Source organism: Neoarius graeffei, chromosome 7 (assembly GCF_027579695.1).
Source record: "Neoarius graeffei isolate fNeoGra1 chromosome 7, fNeoGra1.pri, whole genome shotgun sequence".
Lineage (NCBI taxonomy): Eukaryota > Metazoa > Chordata > Actinopteri > Siluriformes > Ariidae > Neoarius > Neoarius graeffei.
Window position 1 is genome coordinate 66,742,073 of NC_083575.1, and position 23,888 is coordinate 66,765,960.

At 43.2% G+C, this 23,888-nt stretch overlaps 1 protein-coding gene across 1 annotated transcript in view; it reads right to left on the bottom strand.

The window, feature by feature from the left end:
- The window catches only part of LOC132888902 (kynurenine 3-monooxygenase-like), a 77,761-nt gene that overhangs the window by 39,892 nt on the left and 13,981 nt on the right, over positions 1 to 23,888 (bottom strand). Inside the window, exon 2 of the mRNA XM_060924995.1 lies at positions 23,340 to 23,382. Coding sequence (XP_060780978.1) covers positions 23,340 to 23,382 — 43 coding nt within the window. The remainder of the gene's footprint in view (positions 1 to 23,339; positions 23,383 to 23,888) is intronic.

A 23,888-nucleotide genomic window follows, 5' to 3' on the forward strand; every position in this document is an offset into this window, starting at 1 on the left:
CAGTCCTACCAATTCTTTACATTTAGTGATTTTTGTTGGTGTTGAATAATTATTGTAAAACTCGTGTTTTCATTTTGTGCATATAGAACAAATATACAGCAACATGATTTTTTTTCATCTAGTTTATATTTCTACCACCATAGAAGGACTGTGATGTCAATCAGTTACAATTTGTTGAGCCCTCGCATATGCGTCTGTATCTTTCAAAATAAATGACACTTTTAAGAAATCTGAAAACTGAAATCTTGTCGTAAATAGGTCAATCAGGAATACGATGCATCTTTTAGGTGAAATAAAAAGTATTTCCCTGTATAATGAAGCATGCCATAAAGATAGCTTACCAAGCCACCTCCGACTACAGCCACTTTTTTCTTGGCAGATGATATATTAATCTCATTCGAGTGGTCCATGTTGGTACAAATTAAATTTACCTCAGAAAAGAACTTGTCAGTAGATATCCACAACCTCTTGGAGCAAACCAATAATCATGCATAAAAGTAACTAAAATGCCAGCTCCCTACGAGCTGTGCGTGTTCAGGTTTATGATGAACTCGTATGTGCATGAAGGACTACAAACACCGACATGGGTTCAAAGCTCATGCACTATGTGAATATTAAAGGAACAGTCCACCGTACTTCCATAATGAAATATGCTCTTATCTGAATTGAGACGAGCTGCTCCGTACCTCTCCGAGCTTTGCGCAACCTCCCAGTCAGTCAGACGCAGTCAGACGCGCTGTCACTCCTGTTAGCAATGTACAGTGGTGCTTGAAAGTTTGTGAACCCTTTAGAATTTTCTATATTTCTGCATAAATATGACCTAAAACATCATCAGATTTTCACACAAGTCCTAAAAGTAGATAAAGATAACCCAGTTAAACAAATGAGACAAAAATATTATACTTGGTCATTTATTTATTGAGGAAAATGATCCAATATTACATATCTGAAAGTGGCAAAAGTATGTGAACCTTTGCTTTCAGTATCTGGTGTGACCCCCTTGTGCAGCAATAACTGCAACTAAACGTTTGCGGTAACTGTTGATCAGTCCTGCACACCGGCTTGGAGGAATTTTAGCCCATTCCTCCGTACAGAATAGCTTCAACTCTGGGATGTTGGTGGGTTTCCTCACATGAACTGCTCGCTTCAGGTCCTTCCATAACATTTACATTGGATTAAGGTCAGGACTTTGACTTGGCCATTCCAAAACATTAATTTTATTATTCTTTAACCATTTTTTGGTAGAACGACTTGTGTGCTTAGGGTCGTTGTCTTGCTGCATGACCCACCTTCTCTTGAGATTCAGTTCATGGACAGATGTCCTGACATTTTCCTTTAGAATTCGCTGGTATAATTCAGAATTCATTGTTCCATCAATGATGGCAAGCCGTCCTGGCCCAGATGCAGCAAAACAGGCCCAAACCATGATACTACCACCACCATGTTTCACAGATGGGATAAGGTTCTTATGCTGGAATGCAGTGTTTTCCTTTCTTCAAACATAACACTTCTCATTGAAACCAAAAAGTTCTATTTTGGTCTCATCCGTCCACAAAACATTTTTCCAATAGCCTTCTGGCTTGTCCACGTGATCTTTAGCAAACTGCAGATGAGCAGCAATGTTGTTTTGGGAGAGCAGTGGCTTTCTCCTTGTAACCCTGCCATGCACACCATTGTTGTTCAGTGTTCTCCTGATGGTGGACTCATGAACATTAACATTAGCCAATGTGAGAGAGGCCTTCAGTTGCTTATAAGTTACCCTGGGGTCCTTTGTGACCGCGCTGACTATTACACGCCTTGCTCTTGGAGTGATCTTTGCTGGTCAACCACTCCTGGGGAGGGTAACAATGGTCTTGAATTTCCTCCATTTGTACACAATCTGTCTGACTGTGGATTGGAGGAGTCCAAACTCTTTAGAGATGGTTTTGTAACCTTTTCCAGCCTGATGAGCATCAACAATGCTTTTTCTGAGGTCCTCAGAAATGTCCTTTGTTCGTGCCATGATACACTTCCACAAACATGTGTTGTGAAGATCAGACTTTGATAGATCCCTGTTCTTTAAATAAAACAGGGTGCCCACTCACACCTGATTGTCATCCCATTGATTGAAAACACCTGACTCTAATTTCACCTTCAAATTAGCTGCTAATCCTAGAGGTTCACATACTTTTGCCACTCACAGATATGTAATATTGGATCCTTTTCCTCAATAAATAAATGACCAAGTATAATATTTTTGTCTCATTTGTTTAACTGGGTTCTCTTTATCTACGTTTAGGACTTGTGTGAAAATCTGATGTTTTGGGTTATATTTATGCAGAAATATAGAAAATTCTAAAGGGTTCACAAACTTTCAAGCACCACTGTAGCTAGGCTCAGTATGGCCAATGGTATTTTTTGGGGCTGTAGTTAGATGCGATCAAACTCTTCCACGTTTTTCCTGTTTACATAGGTTTATATGACCAGTGACATGAAACAAGTTCAGTTACACAAATTGAAACGTAGTGATTTTCTATGCTATGGAAAGTCCGCACTATAATGACAGGTGTACTAACACCTTCTGCATGCTTCGGCAGCGCATTGATATCTGAGCTCCATATCAATGCGCTGCCGAAGCGCGCAGAAGGTGTTAGTACGCCTGTCATTATAGTGCGGACTTTCCATAGCATAGAAAATCGCTACGTTTCAATTTGTGTAACTGAACTTGTTTCATGTCACTGGTCATATAAACCTATGTGTTAGGTTTATATAAGTATTATTCTTGACCAAGAAGGCAGTAATTTATTAAAATGCTGACAAAATTAAGGATTAACTTAAGGTTCAGTTAAAAATGACCTTCTGTCTCGGCTGGACATTGTTTGGGAACATTTTGTTTATTTTTTGATATGACTGTGTATTCATTCAGAGAGGTGTCTGAAAGATTCACCAAGGTCTGTTTTGGTGTCAGATCGACCCACACACACTCTGAAATGGTAGAATTAAGGTTCATGTTTATGTTAATTCATGTTTAGTTGAAACTTAGGTTTATAGCTTCTTAAAAGCTTGAAATATACTATGGTAGTGATTTGGATCCCGTAATTAATGAATGCATTCCGTGATTAATGTTAGTTTTATAGTTTTAGATTAGTTTCATAATGACATTATAATTATAGTTAAGATCTTATGATTCTAAGGGTTTTTAGTTTAAAAGCATTAACCTAATTTAGTTATGAGTTTAATCCTGTTAGTTATTTAATTGTTCTCTCTCTTTCAGACATATTCTCATTGTTCTTATGTTTAAGTTGTTCTTATTTTTATGTTCTTATAACATTCTTTGTTTTAGCATTATTAAAGACATATTGTTATTTGTTATTTTGCTTATGTTGATGAAATCAAGATGTAATTTACTGACTTAACACACATTCATGTGTTAAGAAATTATGTTAAATTATTAGATCCTTTCTGTGCAAACTAGTGTCTTTGACCTCTGAATAGACTCCGTAGACTAGACATTCTGTGTTTAGACATTCCATGGTCTATGTAATGAATATTAACCATAATATTGATCATAAGCCGAGACTGATATCTATCTGTACCTTACTATGATCAGAAATATGTTATTATATTATGATTGATTCAAGATCATTATACACTTACACATAGACACACATCCATTACACACACACACCCAAATGAAGACAAAACATAAACACAGAGATACTATAAGATGTTTCCAAGAATGTTTTCATTTCGACGAAGTGACTGTGCGAATAAACTGGCATGTGAAACCTCTCTGGTTCCCCTGTCTGTTTCTATCGTCCTGTTTCATTCATCCCGGATCGATCCGAGGGGGCCCACGAAGGAATCGGGGTCTCTGACTGGGGTGAACCCCAACACTATGTAAACAGGAAAAACGCGGAAGAGTTTGGTCGCATCTAACTACAGCCCCAAAAAATACCATTGGCCATACTGAGCCTAGCTACATTGCTAACAGGAGTGACAGCGCGTCTGACTGACTGGGAGGTCGCGCAAAGCTCGGAGAGGTACGGAGCAGCTCATCTCAATTCAGATAAGAGCATATTTCATTATGGAAGTACGGTGGACTGTTCCTTTAATGCTCCTGAGTTTAGTGAACATCAAATCAACAATGACTGCACACAGCACCTTTACTAAACAATGCAACACTGCTTCGTTTTTAAATGAGTTATGCTGCCCTCTCTTGATGCCTGAGACATTCTCCCTCACTCCCTGGCTTCTCATAATAAACTAGATAGAACTCGACGCCAACGGGGATGCCTCCGCCCGGTAGACTACACGGCTTATGAAGTTGTGATTTGGGGATGGACATTTGACTTCACAGTAATCTTGACCTGGTGAAATGCCTTTCATTTGCCTTGGAGATATTGTGTTCACAAGGTTTTCGGACAGACATTTGACCTCACAGTGACCTTGACCTTAGACCTTTTGATCTCAAAATCTAATCAGTTCATGTTTGTCCCAAAGCACACAAATGGTGAAAGTTTGGTGAAATTCCTTTCATTAGCCTTTGAGATATCGTGTTCACAAGGTTTCAGGATGGATGGACGCACGGACAGACAGACAACCCGAAAACATAATGCCTCCTGCACCTTACGGTGGCGGAGGCATAAAAATCTCTCTCTCAAAACATTTAAACCATAACAAAGATAAGAATGTTACTGTGGGCACACATTATGACCCTGAGTAATAATCAAGCCATCCACCCATCCATCCAAAGCGCCATGTAGTGAGCTGAAAATTTTTTTCAAGTTTGAAGCCAAATACTAAATAGTTCAGGATGTCATAGTGTCCCAAATCCAGTAGCTGGTTTGAAGTACACCTTTCAAGTGGAATAAATACATTTGTGGGTAAATTAAGAAGAGCAAGTCTTTATTATTATCACGTTCCTCCATTGCATTTACCCCCCCCCCAGCATACACAGAGTGGGCAGAATAAATAAATACGTTTGTGGGTAAATTCTATGGACCTGTGATGGCTGCTGGAAGAGAAGAGCAGGGAGGCATGAGAAATGAACAGCTGTGGTTTGTTTACACCCAATACTAAAACTTGTAGCATCCTAGCAACCATTGCAAAGATGTGTACAAACCCCAGAAACTCCTATTTACCTGGGCATAAATGATACAGGATTTATCTTCTAGTGCCCTGATCCCCAGCTCTTTAACCCAGCCACATATAAAAAGTTGCACTCCTCCATGCTCTTCCAGGTTTTCTTCTGTGTCCTAGTGTAGAACGATGTCTGCAGCACCAGGTAGTTTGAGATGCGGGGAACTCAACGGATGGATAATTTTCCAACCCAGAATGAATGAATGAATGAATGAATAACTTTATTTAAACACAATAAATTGATCAGCAGAGCTGGTGGGGTCGTGCATGTACAGATACAAATAATTACAAATACAAAAGAGTAAAAATAAGCACAATCTTAAAAAAAATGTAATCTGTTGATTATCTGTTAATTATCTTCACATCAAGTTAATTAATAGTATGCATAACTAATGTCTTTGTATTTAGTTCTGGCTACAATAGGATCAAAATGTATTCTACTAATGTCAAATTTAGCGTGTTAGGTTTATATAAGTATTATTCTTGACCAAGAAGGCAGTAATTTATTTGTGACAAAATTAAGGATTAATTTTGTTCAGTTAAAATGACCTTATGTCTTGGCTGGACATTGTTTGGGAACATTTTGTTTATTTTGATATGAAATGTGTATTGTTGATCAGAGATGTGTCTAGATGGCGACAGGGTTTGCGATGATATCACACACACTCACAATGGCCTTTGATATCACACACAACCACAACCACTTAACAACCACTTAACATGCATTCAATGATTTAAGTTAGTTTTATAATTACAGAATATAATTTAGGATTGTTAAGACTTTATGATTCTAATGTTAAGAACATATTCTTGATATGAGATGTTTTGCTTATGACTGTCTTTGTTTAGGTTTGTTCTTATTTTTTGTTTACTTTCTTATAACATCTGTGTTTAAAAGGGGTGTACGTAAGCAAAGACCTTTAAAATCTGTTTGTACCTTGCTATCATGTCATATCATCAGAAATATGTCATTATGATTTACACACACACATACATCTGAACATTCCATCAGAACAGTGATGTAATTAAAATGTGACTTGCTCACACACACACATACATACATAGACACATATCAAAATGATGTCACACACACAGATATCAAACAAGTGATGTCATTTACACACAGATAACACTCGTATATAATAACCCTCTGTATTCTTGTCTAATTGAGGGGGAACTTGCGAATAAAGATGTGAACTACATTGGGGTTCCTGTCTTTCTTTGCGACTAACCCCCCCAGACGTCTGGGTGAGACGAGGGCGGGGGTCCCGAGAAGTAAGTTGACCGTTTCCGACTGGGTGAACCCCAACATAGCGAGTAAATTTTTCTTTCGTAGGAAAAATCCTTCTTTGTTAGCATGTAAGGCTCTAATCCCAGTGAGTGTTTTTTCTAGCCACTTCTTTTGAGTGTACTTCTTGGTTTTAATAACTTGCTTGTTTGCTGAACACAAATATGGCAAAAAGTTCTTGTGTTAATGGACCAGACTCCACTTTTAGACCCTCGAGGGTCTAATTCGTGCCGTGACGGCACTTTTTTCCCACTAGTTCCATATCATGCAAATTCCCTTTGCTGTCTATCTGCGCATCTCAGAATGATACAGGACAATGGGCGAACTAGATTTTTTTTTTTCCCCAGCCACGGTACGCCGGAAATCCGGCGCGGCACCGGAACACTATCACCCCTGTGCGTTGTTGTCTGCCTGCTAAAAAACTTCAATCACCGGTGATCGCAGCAAGTATGCAACGGTCCAGTTTGTCCACTATGCCTACCGTAGTTCTACGTTCTAAGTTCCCGCCGAGTTTATGCAGTCTGTGGCAGTCAGAGAAGGTTAGCGGTTGTGTTGGCAGTGCGATGAAGAGTGTGGATAGCGCGTTGAATAATAGTGAGTAAAGAGGTTCACATACTTTTGCCACTCACAGATATGTAATACTGGATCATTTTCCTCAATAAATAAATGACCAAGTATAATATTTTTGTCTGATTTGTTTAACTGGGTTCTCTTTATCTACTTTTCGGACTTATGTGAAAATCTGATGTTTTAGGTCATATTTATGCAGAAATATAGAAAATTCTAAAGGGTTCACAAACTTTCAAGCACCACCGTAAGTATGAAAAACGAGAATGTTCTGCGAGCAATAGGCTGAAGCACACTATCGCTAAAAGGAGCTGTGTTGGGCTGGAACGGTTGGTTAAATAGCCGCTCACATTAGCGCGGAGAGCTTTCACACCAAGGGTGCCCAATTTGGGGCCCGCGGGCCAAGTTTGGCCCATGTTCCGGTTTTTTTTGGCCCGCCTCATTTTTCCCATCTGTGCCCGCCCATCAGTGCCAGGTCTGTGCCAGCCGCTGGGAATTTCTGTCCCAACGGCTCTGAAGAGTTGCCTGCAGCTCACTTTCTGACCACAGTTTTATAAGGGGGGACAAGGGGGCGCTGTTGAGTTGCTGGCTCTTCTGCCTGTCAGCAGGCTCATGACACAAGCGAAGAGCAGAGGTTACAATGGAGCGCTGTGTTAGGCAGTGGCACACGGATAAAAGAAAATTCAAAAATAGTTGGCAAGATTATTTTTTTTCACGGAAATCGATTCCTCGGCAGTGTGCCTTATCTGTAGACAGAGAGTGGCAGTTTTGAAAGAATACAACATCCGTAGACATTATGAAACAAAACATTTAACTCAGTTTACGAAATACAGTGGTGAAATAAGAAAGCAGAAGGCTAGCAAACTGTTAGCCAGGCTCAGTGCCCAACAACGCACGTTACTGCAGCCGTCATCTGCTCAAGAAAATGCAACTAAGGCCAGCTAAGATCAGCGCAATGATAGCGAAATCTGGGAGATCTTTGTCATGTGGAGAGTTTGTTAAAAGTTGCCTGACTGTGGCTGCAGAGACTGTGTCCCCGAGCCAGACACAGGCCTTTTCGCAAATTAGTTTATCATGGAACACAGTTACCCGCCGCATCGAGGACATGGCTGAGGATCTCAGAGAACAAATCGTTGGTAAAGCATCCAGATTTATGGCCTTTTCTATTGCTTGCGATGAGAGCACCGACATATGTGACTATGCACAATTGATGGCATTTTTGTGCGGAGTCAGTGAGGATTTTGAAGTGACACAGGAACTGACTGGCCTTGAGACACTTTCAGGTACAACACGAGGGAAATGTTGTGTTGTGTTCTATATTGCTCAGTTCACATTGTCCAATTCCATACCTAATACTCAATCTAATTTCACATTCAGTCTAAAGTAAATTCTCTCTGGTTTCATAAGTTGGGCAATCCAGCTGGTTTCAAATGGCTTAAAAGGCACAGTGTTACAAGGGCATATATTATTGCTCAATTCACATTTTAGTTAATTTTTAAATAGAATTGTATATTTGGTTGTCCTGGACCTTATCCAACTGTTTTCAACTTGTTCAAGCTACCAAAGCACTTTTTGTAATATTGAGGTATTTCACTCACTTGACCAAGTCATGTGATGCTGCCATTTTGGACGGCACGGCTCGAATCAGTTTGAATGTGAGGAAGGCGACAAACAAAAAACATAAAAGAAAAAGGAGCGAGATGCAGAAAACACCTTCACTATCCAGCGACATAGGGCATTTACAGGGCGAGCAGAGGGAGAGGTATTTGCAAAAATTGAGGTTAGCAGGCTTAGAGAACGACGTTTACCTGCTTCCACCAGGATTGTTCACTGACAGCTAAGATTTGTTCACACTTTCATATACTTTCGGTCCTCAGGATAAACAAAATGTTATTAAATGTCATTGAAATAACTTCTTAGTCTGTTGAGACATGGCCCGTTATAAGTTTTTCCTTTACTGTATTTACTAGTTTACTGAGCGCGCTCCGGGGCTGGCTGGCGCTAGCTAGCTAGCGCGCTCCGGGGCTGGCTGGCGCTAGCTAGCTAGCGCGCTCCGGGGCTGGCTGGCTGGCGCTAGCTAGCTAGCTAGCGCGCTCCGGGGCTGGCTGGCGCTAGCTAGCTAGCTAGCGCGCTCCGGGGTGCGCTCCGGGGCTGGCTGGCGCTAGCTAGCTAGCTAGCGCGCTCCGGGGCTGGCTGGCGCTAGCTAGCTAGCTAGCACGCTCCGGGGCTGGCTGGCGCTAGCTAGCTAGCTAGCGCGCTCCGGGGCTGGCTGGCGCTAGCTAGCTAGCTAGCTGACTGGCTGGCGCTAGCTAGCTAGCTAGCATGCTCCGGGGCTGGCTGGCACTAGCTAGCTGGCTGGCTGGCTGGCGCTAGCTAGCTAGCGCACTCCGGGGCGGGCTGGCTGGCTGGTGCTAGCTAGCACTCTGGGGCTGGCTGGCTCAGTAAACTAGTAAATACAGTAAAGGAAAAACTTGAGACTGAAAGGTTTTAACAGTCATCCAAATGACTAAACGTAAACATTGCTACAGTAACATACTAGGTACTATGATGTTGACATTAGCTAGCTTGCCGTTCAAAATGGCGGACACCGGGGCGTCACGTGACCCTGTGACGTCAGGTGAAAAACCTCAATAGTCTGAAATGTTGCTTTCCTTTCAAATATGTTTCTACCTCTTAAAATAAGCCATGTGGATGTTCTGTCATCTTCTGAAATTAATAAAGGTAGGCCTACTATAAATATACAAAATATGTGTTTAATTGCTTTAAACATTTACATTTGAGTTTAATGATCTTAGCCTATATAAAAATGACACGTTTCAATAAAATGTAAGGTAACATAATGTGGACGTTCGTTTTTTTGGCCCGCGGCCCACCCACAGAATTAATTTTTGGCCCATTGTAGAGAAGAATTTGGGCACCCTTGCTGTAGACAATCTTAGCGTGCACATTACATGTCGTCAACGTTACCATGACAACATGGAGCGCATGAGTCCAGTCAGCGTATTCAGCTTTCTAACAGTGCTCTTTTTTTTTTTAAATATATTATTCTCTCCCCAATGGTGTGTCTTTCCTGGCTTTATTATTTAGTATTTATTAATTTTGCATTCATATTTTGCAATGATTTTACACCTCTGTCTCAAATGGCCCCTGTTTGCTCCACTACTGCTTAAAAACCTGCTGTCTCCCTTGTATACCTCTCGCAAGGTATGACTTGATTTCATTGGTAAATCGCTGCCGCCTTGCGTGAGTTTGCTGTGTAACTGGAAGCAAGTGTGCTACGGGGCTACTATGTATGTTTTAACTATTAGTTTTAAAAGATGTGTATGCATTTTTACTGTTAATATGGTTGAAATGGTTGCTACAGCAAGTGGAGGTCTGCGATGCTGTGGTTTGCAGCATGGGGTTCACATGAGCAATCAAGAAAGTCATCATCTGACAACAGTGCATTATATAATAACGCTGTTTTATTACCAGAACACCACTAACCGAAAGTTTAAATGAGTTCTGTTGCAGTTAGGGGAAAAAACCAAACCCCTACAGACTGCATTTACTGCACAAATGCCCTTTATTACTCTATTGTCTTGTACTTTTGTTGCTATGTGACATAATGTACTAATGTTGTACTAATGTTGCCATATGACATAAATAAGCACACAATCAGTTTGTATCCCTGATAGTCAGTTTACCAATACAAATTACTTTGTTTTGAGAATTGAACTCGATTGTCTGTCTTTTTTTGGGAAGGGCGGGGGTAGGGCAGGTTGTAATGCTTCGTGTTGGTCTAAAAAAATTTTCATAATGGTCTTAAAAAGTCTAAAAAAGGTCTAAAATTGAACTTACTGAATCCTGCAAGAACCCTGTTTTAACATGAAGTCAGTTTTATTGATGTTATAACTGTTCATTGATGGAAACTTGAGTGCAAAACTGTTCATGACAACCGCAGTCCCAAAGTTAGCAAGCCAACTGTAGTCCTCAGCCACAAAAGCATTACTGTAAGTGTCCAGAGTGTCTTCCAAGTGTGACTTCCAACTGTACATATGGGGCCATCCTCCACAGGAGTGATGTGATGAGAATCCAACCAGACATAGGGCATTCAGGATGGATCAGGCAGGTCCGAGGAGCAGAAGAGGTCAGCACCTCGATCCCAGGATTGACATGTAACTCAGAGGGACAGATTTTTTTTTTTGGGGGGGGGGGGAGAAAACACAGGTTGTTAGGTATGCCCAGTGTCACCTGAATAAGTAGGTACAGTATACATTTTGCGCTGAGTACAAGCAGGGACTCCGGCAAAACTAACTCTGACAGCATAACTAAAAGGATAGAGCCAGAAGGTAACACAGGCATGAAGCATAAAGCAGCCAGCCACTACACCGTCAACAAACTCGAGTGAGCAAGCGAGTGGGGGACTGACAGCATCCATACATCCCAGTTTACCAAAACACTCTGTCTGAGGACCCTCCAGATCTACACCTTTACCTCATAAACCCCATTAACAAAAGGCTTGACTAAACAAGATATGTTTTCAGCCTAGACTTAAATGCTGAGACTGTGTCTGATTCCCAAACAGTACTTGGAAGGCTGTTCGATAACTGTGGGGCTTTGTAAGAAAAGGCTCTGCCCCCTGATGTAGCCTTCACTATACGAGGTACCAGCAGATAGCCTGCACCTTTTTGATCCAAGTAGGTGTGGCGGGTCATAAAGGACCAGAAGTTCACTCAGGTACTGTGGTGAGACCATTCAGTGCTTTGAATGTCAATAGTAGTACTTTATAATCAATACGAAATTTGATTGGGAGCCAATGCAGTGTGGATAAGACAGGGGTGATGTGGTCATATTTTCTAGTGCTAGTAAGGACTCTTGCTGCTGCATTTTGAACTAACTGGAGCTTGTTTATGAATGAATGAATGAATGAATGAACCCTTTATCATCACTGTTACCAGTGAAATTGACCATCAACCTGTCCTTACAGAGGGGGAACAGGACAGGAAGACAGGGATAAAAGAAAAAGAAACACAGTAGTAACATGAGGAAAGATGAGGAAAAAAGGAACCCCCCCCCCACAATGTTCTATCAGGAGTACAGTGTGGGAGCATTTAAAAACCTCCACACAAGCACACAATAACACAAGTACACTTTAAAACATGGGACTTGAGGGGGGGAAGGAGGGGGCAATCAGGGGTGGGGGGAAGGGGTAAGGGGGTAGGAGAGGAGGTAGAGGTAACCCAGCGCAAGCAAGCAGCCGTCCGCTCCTGCAGCCATGCAAGCGGCGCTGGTCACGCACCCACTTGTCACACTGGGGTTGAAAAACGGCGACCGCAGAAAATTGGGGAAGGAATGCGAAGAATGCGAGAGTGTCTCCCAGCAGTGACCTTCTGGGGGAAATGTTGCCCCAGCAACGGCCTTGATCGAGGCCGGTGCTGTTCAGGAAGCCGAATGTCGATAAGATAGAGATTGTTTGGTCTTTCAAACAGATGCAGTCTTTACACGTCCACACCACTCGTCCATATCTGTCCATTTCATCCATATCTGTCCATTTCTGTTCAATTCAATTCCATTTGGTCTCCGAAATACTTATTCCTTGCAAAGCCGAAAGCGTCTCCAAGATGACAACCCTGTTGTGGTTCAAGTTCTGCCACAGTCTGAGTGCCGACAGCTTTGCCCACTGCTCCAATCATATCGGGCAACTTTGTGGGGCTTTGAACAGCTGTCACCATTGTCTGATTTCCTCGATATACCAGGGCAATGCCTAATCCAATCAGCAAAAGTCTGGTAATCATGGTTCCGAATAGGTAGATATTGTAGTACACTCATGAAATGTATGCATAATTCACCTTCATAACTGTGTTTGTTACAGCATTGCCATGCAGGTTTTGCTCAGCTGTTTGTTACAGCATTATCATGCAGGTTTTGCTCAGCTCTTTGTTAAGCACTTGTTTATAAAATCACCGTCTGGGGGGAACAAGATGGCGTCGTAGAGTGAGCAGCACTGTTCGGCAGCTCCAGTGGCTATCTTTATCTTTTTTTTATATAAATACGTGTTTGTATAAAAGACATAGGAAATAACTGCGAGGGAGGTACCCTAATATGAACCTAGACACTTATTTTGGACAAAAATCGACTATGGACAAAAAATTGATGAAAAAAAACGAAGAATACTCCTGCGAAATCTAGCCTGAGAGGTGAGCAAACGACGGCAAGCGCTATGGAACCTAGCATTGTCCAGGCTTTGGATAATTTATCAGATAATCTCACGAAAGCTATCGACACGAAAATCTCCACCGTACTAGATGCCATTAATGAACAGACCTCACAAATTCAAGCTGTTGCCACACGCATCGAAGAGGCTGAAAAACGAATCCTCGATGCTGAGGAAGTGGCCATAGCCTCAGAAGCTAGGATAGCATCACTTGAAAAGCAGGTTCGTGATATGCTTGAACATGTCGATGACTTGGATAATCGGGGTCGCAGGTGTAATGTGCGTGTCGTTGGCTTACCGGAGGATTCAGAAGGGAAAGATCCAGTGAAATTTTTAGAAACATGGATTCCCGAACACCTCCAAATGACGACGAAAGGCAACCGCGTAAAGCTTGACCAAGCTCACAGATCCATCGCACCAAAACCCGGCCCGAATCAGCGTCCAAGGCCACTGATTTTGAAGTTCCACAACTTTTGAGACAAACAGCGAGTAATGGAGGCGGCAAGGCGGCTAGGATCCCGTGATCAAGATGGCTCTACATCCAGGGAGCCCAAGATCTCCTTTTTCAACAACTTCTCGGCTGAAGTGGTACGGAGGCGCAGGGCATTTGATGATCAAAGACACGACTGAAGAAACTTAATGTGGCATATGCGTTGCTCTATCCAGCTACTTTGAGGGTGACATTGGATGGAAAACAGACGAGATTCAACTCTCCTAAAGATGCCGCATTACTTGTACAGTTGCTGGAGGAGGGACGCAGAGGTAACGTTAGGTCGAGCCAGAGCAATGAGTCTGAGGATGATAAAGTGGACACTGATTAGCCTGGTAAATTTGTAAGTAGTACCTCCCTGCTTAACGTTAACGAAAACTCGTATATTTTATTTGTCTAGCCACTGTGAGTGTGCTGAAATGTTTTTTTTTTCTTCTTGGGTGTTTTTTTTTTTTTTACTATTCTTATTGAGGGTTCTTTTGTTGTTGTGTAGGCTAAAAGCGCCTCAATAGTGGCTTTACTTATGGTGAGAGATGAGGATTGGATGGCAAGCTATTTAAGCTGGCCGAGGATGACGTTTAGAGTTCCCTGCAGGTTAGGTAGCAGGGATATCCCCCGTGAACTTTTAAGTTGGACTTGTTTTTCTTTGTTACACTATCAGCAGTGTTTCTCTCTTGGCTCAGTGAATGCATTATGTTTGTTTGTTTGTTTTAACGTTTTATGACACATGCTCAGTATAGCTTATTATTTGTGTAAGCTTATGGTTAAAGTCAGACAATATGTCAAATGATAAATTGCGCCTCTGTACATGGAACATAAAAGGGGTTCATAATCCTGTTAAAAGAAGAAAAATTTTGACCTTTTTGAAAAGAGGTAATACTGATATTGCTCTCTTACAAGAAACGCACTTAAATGATGAAGAACATTTAAAACTGCAGCGGGGAGGTTTTGCACAAGTTTTCTTCTCTTCATTCACTTCAAGGAGTAGAGGGGTAGCTATATTGGTAAAGAAGAACTTACAATTTTCAGTACTGGATTGTGTTAAAGATAAATGTGGCCGATATGTTATTGTTAAGGGTGTTATACAGGGCGTGACCATCTCTATTTTGAATGTATACTATCCTCCTGCTCACCCTTTGGACTTCATAACAAAAGTGTTTTTGGATTTTTCTGCTATTCAGTCAGATATTGCCATTGTAGGTGGGGATTTTAATTGTTTATTAAACCCAATGATGGACAGGCTCCCCCCTAAAGCTATGCCTCTCTCACCACAAACTAAAGCTCTCAGTGCAATTTGTGAGGAACTTGGATATGTAGATGTTTGGAGAGCTCTTCATACTACTGATAAAGCATATACTTTTTTTTCTGCTCCCCATGGCTGTCATACTAGAATTGATTACTTTTTTCTATCAAGGCTCTCTTTGCACAGAGCTCTGTCCTGCTCTATTGGCAGCATCTTGATTTCTGATCATGCTAAAGTGGTTTTGGATCTCTCCATTAAAGGAGTGAATAGTAGGGTGAGATGCTGGAGACTGAATACATCTATTTTGAAGGTTCAAACATTTCTTGATTACTTCACTACGGAATTTGGGTATTTTTTGACTACTAATTCCCAGTCCACAGATAACTCAGCTTTACTTTGGGAAACTACTAAAGTGTTTGCTAGAGGGTTAATTATTGCTTTTTCAGCCAGTAAAAGAAAACAAAAAAGGGAGAAGCAAAATAAGTTAATGGTGGAACTCAAAACTAAAGAAGAGGCTTATGTAGCATCCCTATCCCCTGCTATTGTGGCAGAAATAAATGCAATAAAAATAACCTTAGATAATCTTCTAACACAAGATGAAGAGATCAAAATTCGATTTATTAGACAAAGGATGTATGAACATGGGGACAAACCTGGAAAGTATCTGGCTTATCTCACCAAGAAAAGAGCAGAGTCACAAACCATTGCAGCCCTTGTTGATGCACAGGGCAATCTCATATATGAGAATAAGCTTATTAATGACACTTAAGATATTTTACCATAATCTTTACACTTCAGAGCAACCATGTGGTGTATCTGTATTGATGGATTTTTTTTTTGCTCCATTGGAAATGCCCACTGTATCACCAGAGGATAAGCTTATTCTTAACTCCCCTGTTTCCAGAGAAGAGGTGATTAATGCTATAAAAGTACTACAGAATGGGAAAGCCCCAGGACCTGATGGGTTCTGTGTTGAATTCTATAAAGAATTCTCTGGCTTATTAGTGGATCCATTGGTTAGCATGTTTAATGATGCATTCTCAAAAAACGAATTGCCCCAGACATTAAGAGAGGCAAATATCTCTCTCATTCTTAAAAAAGGGAAATGTCCAGAGGCATGTGGCTCCTATAGGCCCATATCCCTTCCAAATGTTGACAGAAAGATTTTGGCAAAAGTTCTGGCCACACGCCTTGAGGGTTTATTACCAAAGATCATAAAGGAGGATCAAACCGGATTTATTAAGGGACGAAACTCTTCTAACAATGTCAGGCGTCTTCTGAATATCATTCAAGTTTTTAAAAGATGGCAGATTGATGGTTTGGTGCTTTCTCTGGATGCAGAGAAAGCGTTTGACCGAGTCGAATGGTCTTATTTATTTTACTGTTTAGACAAATTTGATTTGGGAGATAATTTTATTAGATGGGTTAAGGTCCTATATGATAAACCTCAAGCAGCTATTCTAGCTAATGGTATCAGGTCTGGCAACTTTTCTGTATTTAGAGGTACTAGACAGGGTTGTCCCCTGTCCCCCCTTCTTTTTGCCTTGGTCATAGAGCCATTGGCAGAGGCCATAAGGACAACACCTTCTATTCATGGTTTAAAAATAGACAAGATAGACCATAAGAAGTCTTTATGCAGATGATGTCTTGATCTATGTTGCAAACCCGGAAACATCAATACCCATATTACTCAATGTTATTGACTTGTTTAGTAAATTTTCTGGATTAATCTGATTAATCTGACAAAATCAGAAGCCATGTCACTTGGGAGTCTTGAGTCAGTTCCTAATGTGCTGCTGCCTTTCCCCTTCAAGTGGTCCCCAGGGGGCTTTACATATCTAGGTATATTCATAACCCCTGAATTTCAACAAATGTACAAAGCCAACTTTGTCCCACTATTTGAGAAGGTGAGACAAGATCTGGAACGTTGGAGTTCATTACCAATCTCCTGGCTAGGACGCATTGCTATGATCAAAATGAATACTTTGCCTAGATTACTGTATCCTATCCAAATGATTCCAATTTTGTTTTCAAATGCAGTTGTGAAAAAGCTAAATGGCTGGCTTAGTGCATTCATTTGGAGCAAACGCAAACCCAAACTAAAGATGACTACCTTGCAGATGCCGCATTCTGAAGGTGGGCTAGATTTACCGAACTTTAGAAAATATCAAATATGTGCCCATATGCGATATATTTATGACTGGTTCTTTGTCAACAACGGGTCTGTCTGGTTAGATGTGGAAACTTCTCTATCTAAATACCCATTAAGGGACTTGTTGTTCATCAAAAACTTTAAAACAATTAAATCACTCTGTGATAATATTATCACCCTCAATACAATTAAGGCATGGCGACTAGCCCGTAGGCTTGAAGGAAGGTCAAAACTAACATCAATTTACACCCCCATCTTGAACAATCCTGATTTCCAACCAGGATTGATGGATGCTGGCTTTAAGCTTTGGAGTGGCTATGGCATATATATGTTAAATGATCTATTCTCTAATAAGACGATAATGTCATTTAGTCAACTGGTTGAGAAATACAATATTCCCAGACAGCATTTTTTCCGTTATTTACAGATAAGACACTATATATTACAAAGTACAACTCTCACTGATAACTGTGAAACATCTCCCCTGGAGAGAGTGCTGTTTGGAACATATGGGACGATGTCTATTAGACTACTTTATGGAGCTCTGCGCACACTACCAGCTGTAGGCCTACAGGAGCTTAGAGAAAAATGGGAGACTGAGCTCTCTGTTACAATAAGAGATAATGAATGGCATGATATGTGGACCTATGCTAAAGCAATTTCAGTTTGTAACCGGGCTAAATCAATACAGTTCAAGATTTTACATAGAATGCACATATCTCCTAACCGCAGACATATGTTTAATCACACTTTGTCACCAATATGCCTCAAATGTAAAACAGAGATTGGTACTTTAACTCATTGCCTATGGTCATGTCATAAACTGTAGAGCTATTGGTCAGATGTTGTAATGGAAATGGAAAAGATACTGGGTGTGAGGGTAGAAATGGGACCTATGTCTCTTATTATGGGTCTTCCAGGCAGATTTGTGATGTCAAGGAATCAGAGACTTTACTGTATTCTAACATACGCAGCTATAAAAAATATTCTATTGCAATGGATCAGTGATAAGGTGCCTACTATTAAGGGTTGGCATGATGTATTGTTTGGCATGGTACCTCTAGAATATCTTACATGTGTAATACACTCAAAGTCAAACCAGTTCTTTAAGTTTTGGGAACCATATCTGAATTTTTTAGACCCGGATGTGTCTGATATTATGTTACAAGGATTTTTTGAAAGGTAATAGGAAATTGCTTGATGCTGTGTAACTGTCATAACTATGTTTTTGTAATAATTATTGTTTTGTGCATATAGCTGAGCCGTGTTGTGGTTGTGTGTTATGTTTATGTTTGTGTGTCTTTTCTAAAGTGAAAACCAATAAACATATTTCTAAAAATAAATAAATAAATTCACCGTCTTGAATGTTGTGCTTCCGATAATAGTTGCGGTCCCTTTAAGGAACCTGGTTATGTTTTGACACGCTGCTTTTCTGTTCATGCGCAGCGCCATGTTTGAGATATACTTAGTGTTAATAAAAACGACTCACGGCTCTGAGTCTGAAATGTGAGAAGTTGTCAGTTTTCTCATTACAAATGCAACTTCAACACTGGTGACCCCGACGTATCCAGAACGACATGGCCGCCAACACTGTGTCTCTAAAGCTCCCCGAATTCTGGGAATCTTCGGTGTCAGCGTGGTTCGCACAGACTGAGGCACAGTTCGCCTTGCGTGAGATCACCGCCGATGACACTAAATATTACTACGTGGTGTCTGCCCTCAGGAGTTCTACTGCATCGAGAGTGGTGAGCCTTCTTAAACGTCCTCCTGCAGAAAGGAAATATGATACACTGCAGGAACATTTACTTAAAACGTTCGAGCTGTCTGATGCTGAGAGGGCCAGCAGGCTTTTCTCCCTTCAAGGGCTGGGTGACAGCAAGCCCTCCGAACTCATGGACAGAATGCTCGATCTGCTCAGTGAACACAAACCGGATTTTCTTTTCCTGCACCTTTTCCTGCGCCAACTGCCTACTCAAGTGAGGGCTGCTTTAGCCAACACTGCCATCACTGATTGCCGAGAACTGGCGGCAGAGGCTGACAAATTTTTCCTGGCTAGTCAGCAGCACTGCGCAGCCGCCCTTCCTGCAGGTGCAGTGCCAGAAACGCCAAATGACCACATGCTCGCCGCAGCAGCAACCCCTCATCGGCAGCAGTCTTCAGGTTTATGTTTCTACCATGCCAAGTTTGGCCCCAAGGCTAAACGATGCCGTTCTCCGTGCAGCTTCAGTGGAGTGGGAAACGCCAAAGCCGGCGCTCACTAGTGGCCGTGAGCATCGGCCATGCTGGCAGACTGCTCTTCATCCACGATCCATCTCCAGCCGACGATTCCTCTGCGACACAGGGGCACAGTGGAGTCTATTACCTGCCTCACAGTTGGACGTGGTGGCTGACACTCACGGCCCCCCCATGGAAGCCGCCAATGGCAGCCCCATTCGCACATACGGCACTAGACACGTTGAACTGTGTTTTGGAGGCCAACGATTTAGCTGAGACTTTGTTACTGCCAAGGTTGCTGTTCCCCTCCTAGGGTCAGATTTTTTGTGTGCATATGGACTGTTGGTGGACGTGAAAAACCACCGCTTGATCGACGCCGTCACTTTTTGTTCTTATGCATGCACGCTCAGTGACTCTGACTCCATACATCTCTCTAGCATGCTGTCTCTCACGGACAGTTTCCAGCGGCTGCTCGCAGAGTTTCCAGCACTCACGCAGCCCAACTTTTCCGCCACTACTGCCAAACACGGTGTGGGGCACCACATCGCCACCACTGGTCCGCCTGTGTATGCCCACGCGCGACGCCTCGAGCCGACCAAGCTTGCTGTGGCAAAGGCGGAGTTCGAGGCCATGGAGCGCCTAGGGATTGTTCATCGCTCCAACAGTCCTTGGGCCTCTCCCCTGCACCTCGTCCCCAAACCTGGGGGTGGCTGGCGGCCTTGTGGAGACTACCGACGACTCAACGACGTGACAACGCCTGACCGCTACCCAGTTCCACACATACAGGATGTGTCAGCTCACCTGGCTGGCAAGATCATTTTTTCGAAGGTGGACCTAACCAGAGGATACCATCAGGTGCCCGTACGCCCCCTTGACATCCCGAAAACAGCAGTGATCATGCCATTTGGTTTGTTTGAGTACTTGCGCACACCGTTCGGGCTCAAGAATGCAGCTCAAACTTTCCAACAGCTCATGGACTCAGTGTTACGGGATCTCCCCTTCGTTTTCGTATACCTTGACGACATTCTCATGGCAAGTTCATCGCTTTCTGAACACCTGTCACACCTTCGCGCACTGTTCGAGTCACTCAGCGAGCATGGACTCATCATCAATACAGCAAAGTGCCAGTTCGGGCTCTCCACCATAGACTTTCTGGGACACTGAGTCACAAGGGACGGGCTCGTCCCTCTTCCATCAAAGGTGGAGGCCGTCGCCGCTTTCCCACACCCAGTCACAGTCAAAGCCCTACAGGAGTTTCTGGGCATGGTGAACTTTTACCATCATTTTCTCCCCAGGGCTGCCCAAATCATGCGACCCTTGTACGAGGCCCTGAAAGGTGGCAAGCCTAAGCATGCTGTGAACTGGACCCCGGACAGAGGCAAGGCCTTTGTTGACACTAAAGCGGCCCTGGCTAAGGCTGCCATGCTGGCCCATCCTGCCGCCTCTGCCCCAATCACATTTACCACAGATGCCTCGGACTACGCGGTGGGTGCGGTTTATGAACAGTGGGTTGGTCACGCCTGGCAGCCTCTTGCTTTTTTCAGCAGGCAATTGTGCCCCAGTGAACGGAAGTATAGCACCTTCAGCCGGGAGTTGCTTGGTGTGTACCTCGCCATCCGACACTTTCGTTCAATGCTGGAGGGGCTCCGGTTCACCGTTTTTGTGGACCACAAGCCACTGACTTTTGCCATGTCCGAAGTCACTGAGCCATGGTCTGGCCAGCAACAGCGGCAGCTGACTTACATTTCCGAGTTCATGACAGACATTGCACACGTCGCTGGAAAAAGCAACCATGTCGCAGACTGCCTCTCCCGTGCTGTTGCAGGGGCAGTCCACCTTGGCCTGGACTACAGCAGCATGGCAGCGGAGCAGGCCACAGACCCGGACGTGCAGGCTCTCCGGTCATCCGCTACGGGACTGCGACTGTGGGAGGTATCATTTAATGATGCTGGCACCACCCTGCTTTGCAACATCTCCATGGGCCCTCCTAGGCCTGTCATCCCTGCAAAGTGGAGGCGGCCTATTTTTGATGCCATACATGGTCTTTCACACCCAGGGACCAAGGCCTCACAACGGCTGGTGGCAGCCAAGTTTGTGTGGCATGGACTTAAAAAGGATGTGAGGGATTGGGCGAACATCTGCGTGGAGTGCCAACGTGCCAAAGTCCACTGGCACACCAAAGCTCCACTACAACAGTTTGAGGTACCGGAACGACGTTTCGACCATGTGAACATCGACCTGGTCGGCCCACTGCCTCCCTCACAGGGTTACACTCATTTGCTGACTATGGTCGACAGGACCACGTGGTGGGTAGAAGCTGTTCCACTGTCATCCATAACATCGGCTGACGTAGCACGGGCATTTATTGGCACTTGGGTATCCCGTTTCGGCACCCCCTCAGACATTTCCTCAGACCGCAGCGTACAGTTTATGTCTGAACTTTGGAATGCGGTCACTGAAAGCTTGGGAGTTAAACTCCACTGCACCACAGCCTACCACCCCCAGAGTAATGGCCTCTGTGAGTGTTTTCACAAATCAATGAAAGCCTCCCTGCGTGCCAGTCTGAAGGACAGCTCCTGGGTTGACAAACTCCCATGGGTCATGCTGGGCATCAGGACAGCGCCAAAGGAAGACCTCCAGTCCTCCTCGGCAGAGCTGGTCTATGGTCAGCCACTGCACATCCCAGGGGATTTCGTCCCCAGCACCACGACCCCTTGGTCAGCCACACTCCAGCGTTCTTCCCTTTTGGACAATGCCAGGCTGTTCGCGCCGAAGCCTACCTCCTGTCATGGTTTGCCGAACTCTCATGTCCCCAGTGGTCTTCAGTCAGCTGGCTATGTTTTCATTCATGTTGATGGTCACAGAGGACCACTCCGCCCACCTTACGAAGGCCCTTTCCGTGTTGTGGAGGCAGGGGACAAGCACTTTGTGGTAGACATTGGGGGCAAACCGGAGAGTGTGTCCGTGGATAGTCTTATACCAGCTCACCTGGATCTAGCCAAGCCAGTCGAGCTGGCCCAACCCCCAAAACGAGGATGACCTGTGGCTAGGCCCCCAGTTCCCGATCCTCTGCCATGCCACGTGGGGACACCGCGGACGGCCACTCAGGAGCCGATTCCGTGTTCCCCCATTCGGCGGAGCTGCTGTGGACGGTTGATTCGCCCCCCACATCGTTAATTTTTTTTTTAAATGTTTCTATTAGGGTGAATTCTGGGGGGACGTGTGTAGTGCACTCATGAATGTATGCATAATTCACCTTCACAACTGTGTTTGTTACAGCATTGCCATGCAGGTTTTGCTCAGCTGTTTGTTACAGCATTGTCATGCAGGTTTTGCTCAGCTCTTTGTTAAGCACTTGTTTATAAATTCACCATCTTGAATGTTGTGCTTCCGATAATAGTTGCGGTCCCTTTAAGGAACCTGGCTATGTTTTGACACGCTGCTTTTCTGTTCATGCGCAGCGCCATGTTTGAGATATACTTAGCGTTAATAAAAACGACTCACGGCTCTGAGTCTGAAATGTGAGAAGTTGTCAGTTTTCTCATTACAAACGCAACTTCAACAATATCTTCAATGTCCTCCACAGACGTTCCGGCAGGACAGGTGGGTTCCCCCGAACCCAGAAACTGTGTCAATTTTGTTAGGAGACCAGTTTATCAAATCCATGCTTTTTTAGTTTAGAAATTCAATGCAGAGAGAGTCTCTCAAAAAAAAAAAGGTATAGGCAGACAAGACGAAACAGAGCACAAGCAGGAAAAAAAGGAGAGGAGAGCAGAGAAATGCGACCGCCTTCCGTGAGAGCACTTATTGGAACATCCAGACAGTAAGGCATTACAATAATCCAACCTGGAGGTAACGAAAGCATGAGCTAGTTTTCTGCGTCATGTAGTGACGACAAATTTCTTATCTTAGCAATATTTCTGAGATGAAAGAAAGCTATCCGGGTAATGTTATCAATGTGAGTTTCGAATGAAAGACTGGGGTCAATAATCACTCCGAGGTCTTTTAGTGCTGCACGTGAAGAAACAGAAAGGCCATCCAGAGTTACTGTGTAATCAGAAAACTTACTTCTAGCTGTATGTGGTCCGAGTGTACAGGTAAGTACTTCAGTCTTGTCAGAGTGTTGCAATTCGGACGGGTGGGTGGAGCACAGAAGGACAGCAAGCCAGAACTGAGTTCAACAAAATCTCTTTATTTGGACACTTTACAGCAGGGGTCACCAAATTTTTTTCTCTGGGGGCCACATTGTCGTTCCTGACTGTAATGGGGGGCCGGGGTCGGATCAGCTATATAACATAGAATTGTATGACCCAGACAAATATAACCACCAGCAGGTCTCACTGTGTAGTAGAGATTACTAGCCTGGCACGGCCATCCACACTACTATATCCACACTACTATATCAACACTTGATTCCTGGCACATATTTGTTTATCTTTACTAGTGGTTTGCAAAAGTAGGAACCGAGTCTTCACACTTTGTTTTAATTTGAAATATCACAGATATTCCATTTATTTATTTTCTAACAAAAATAACATCAAAGCTGTCAAGGTAATAAACATCTGCCTAGTTGAAGTGATTGACACTGGCAAAGGTGAGTGGAAAATTATAAATTGT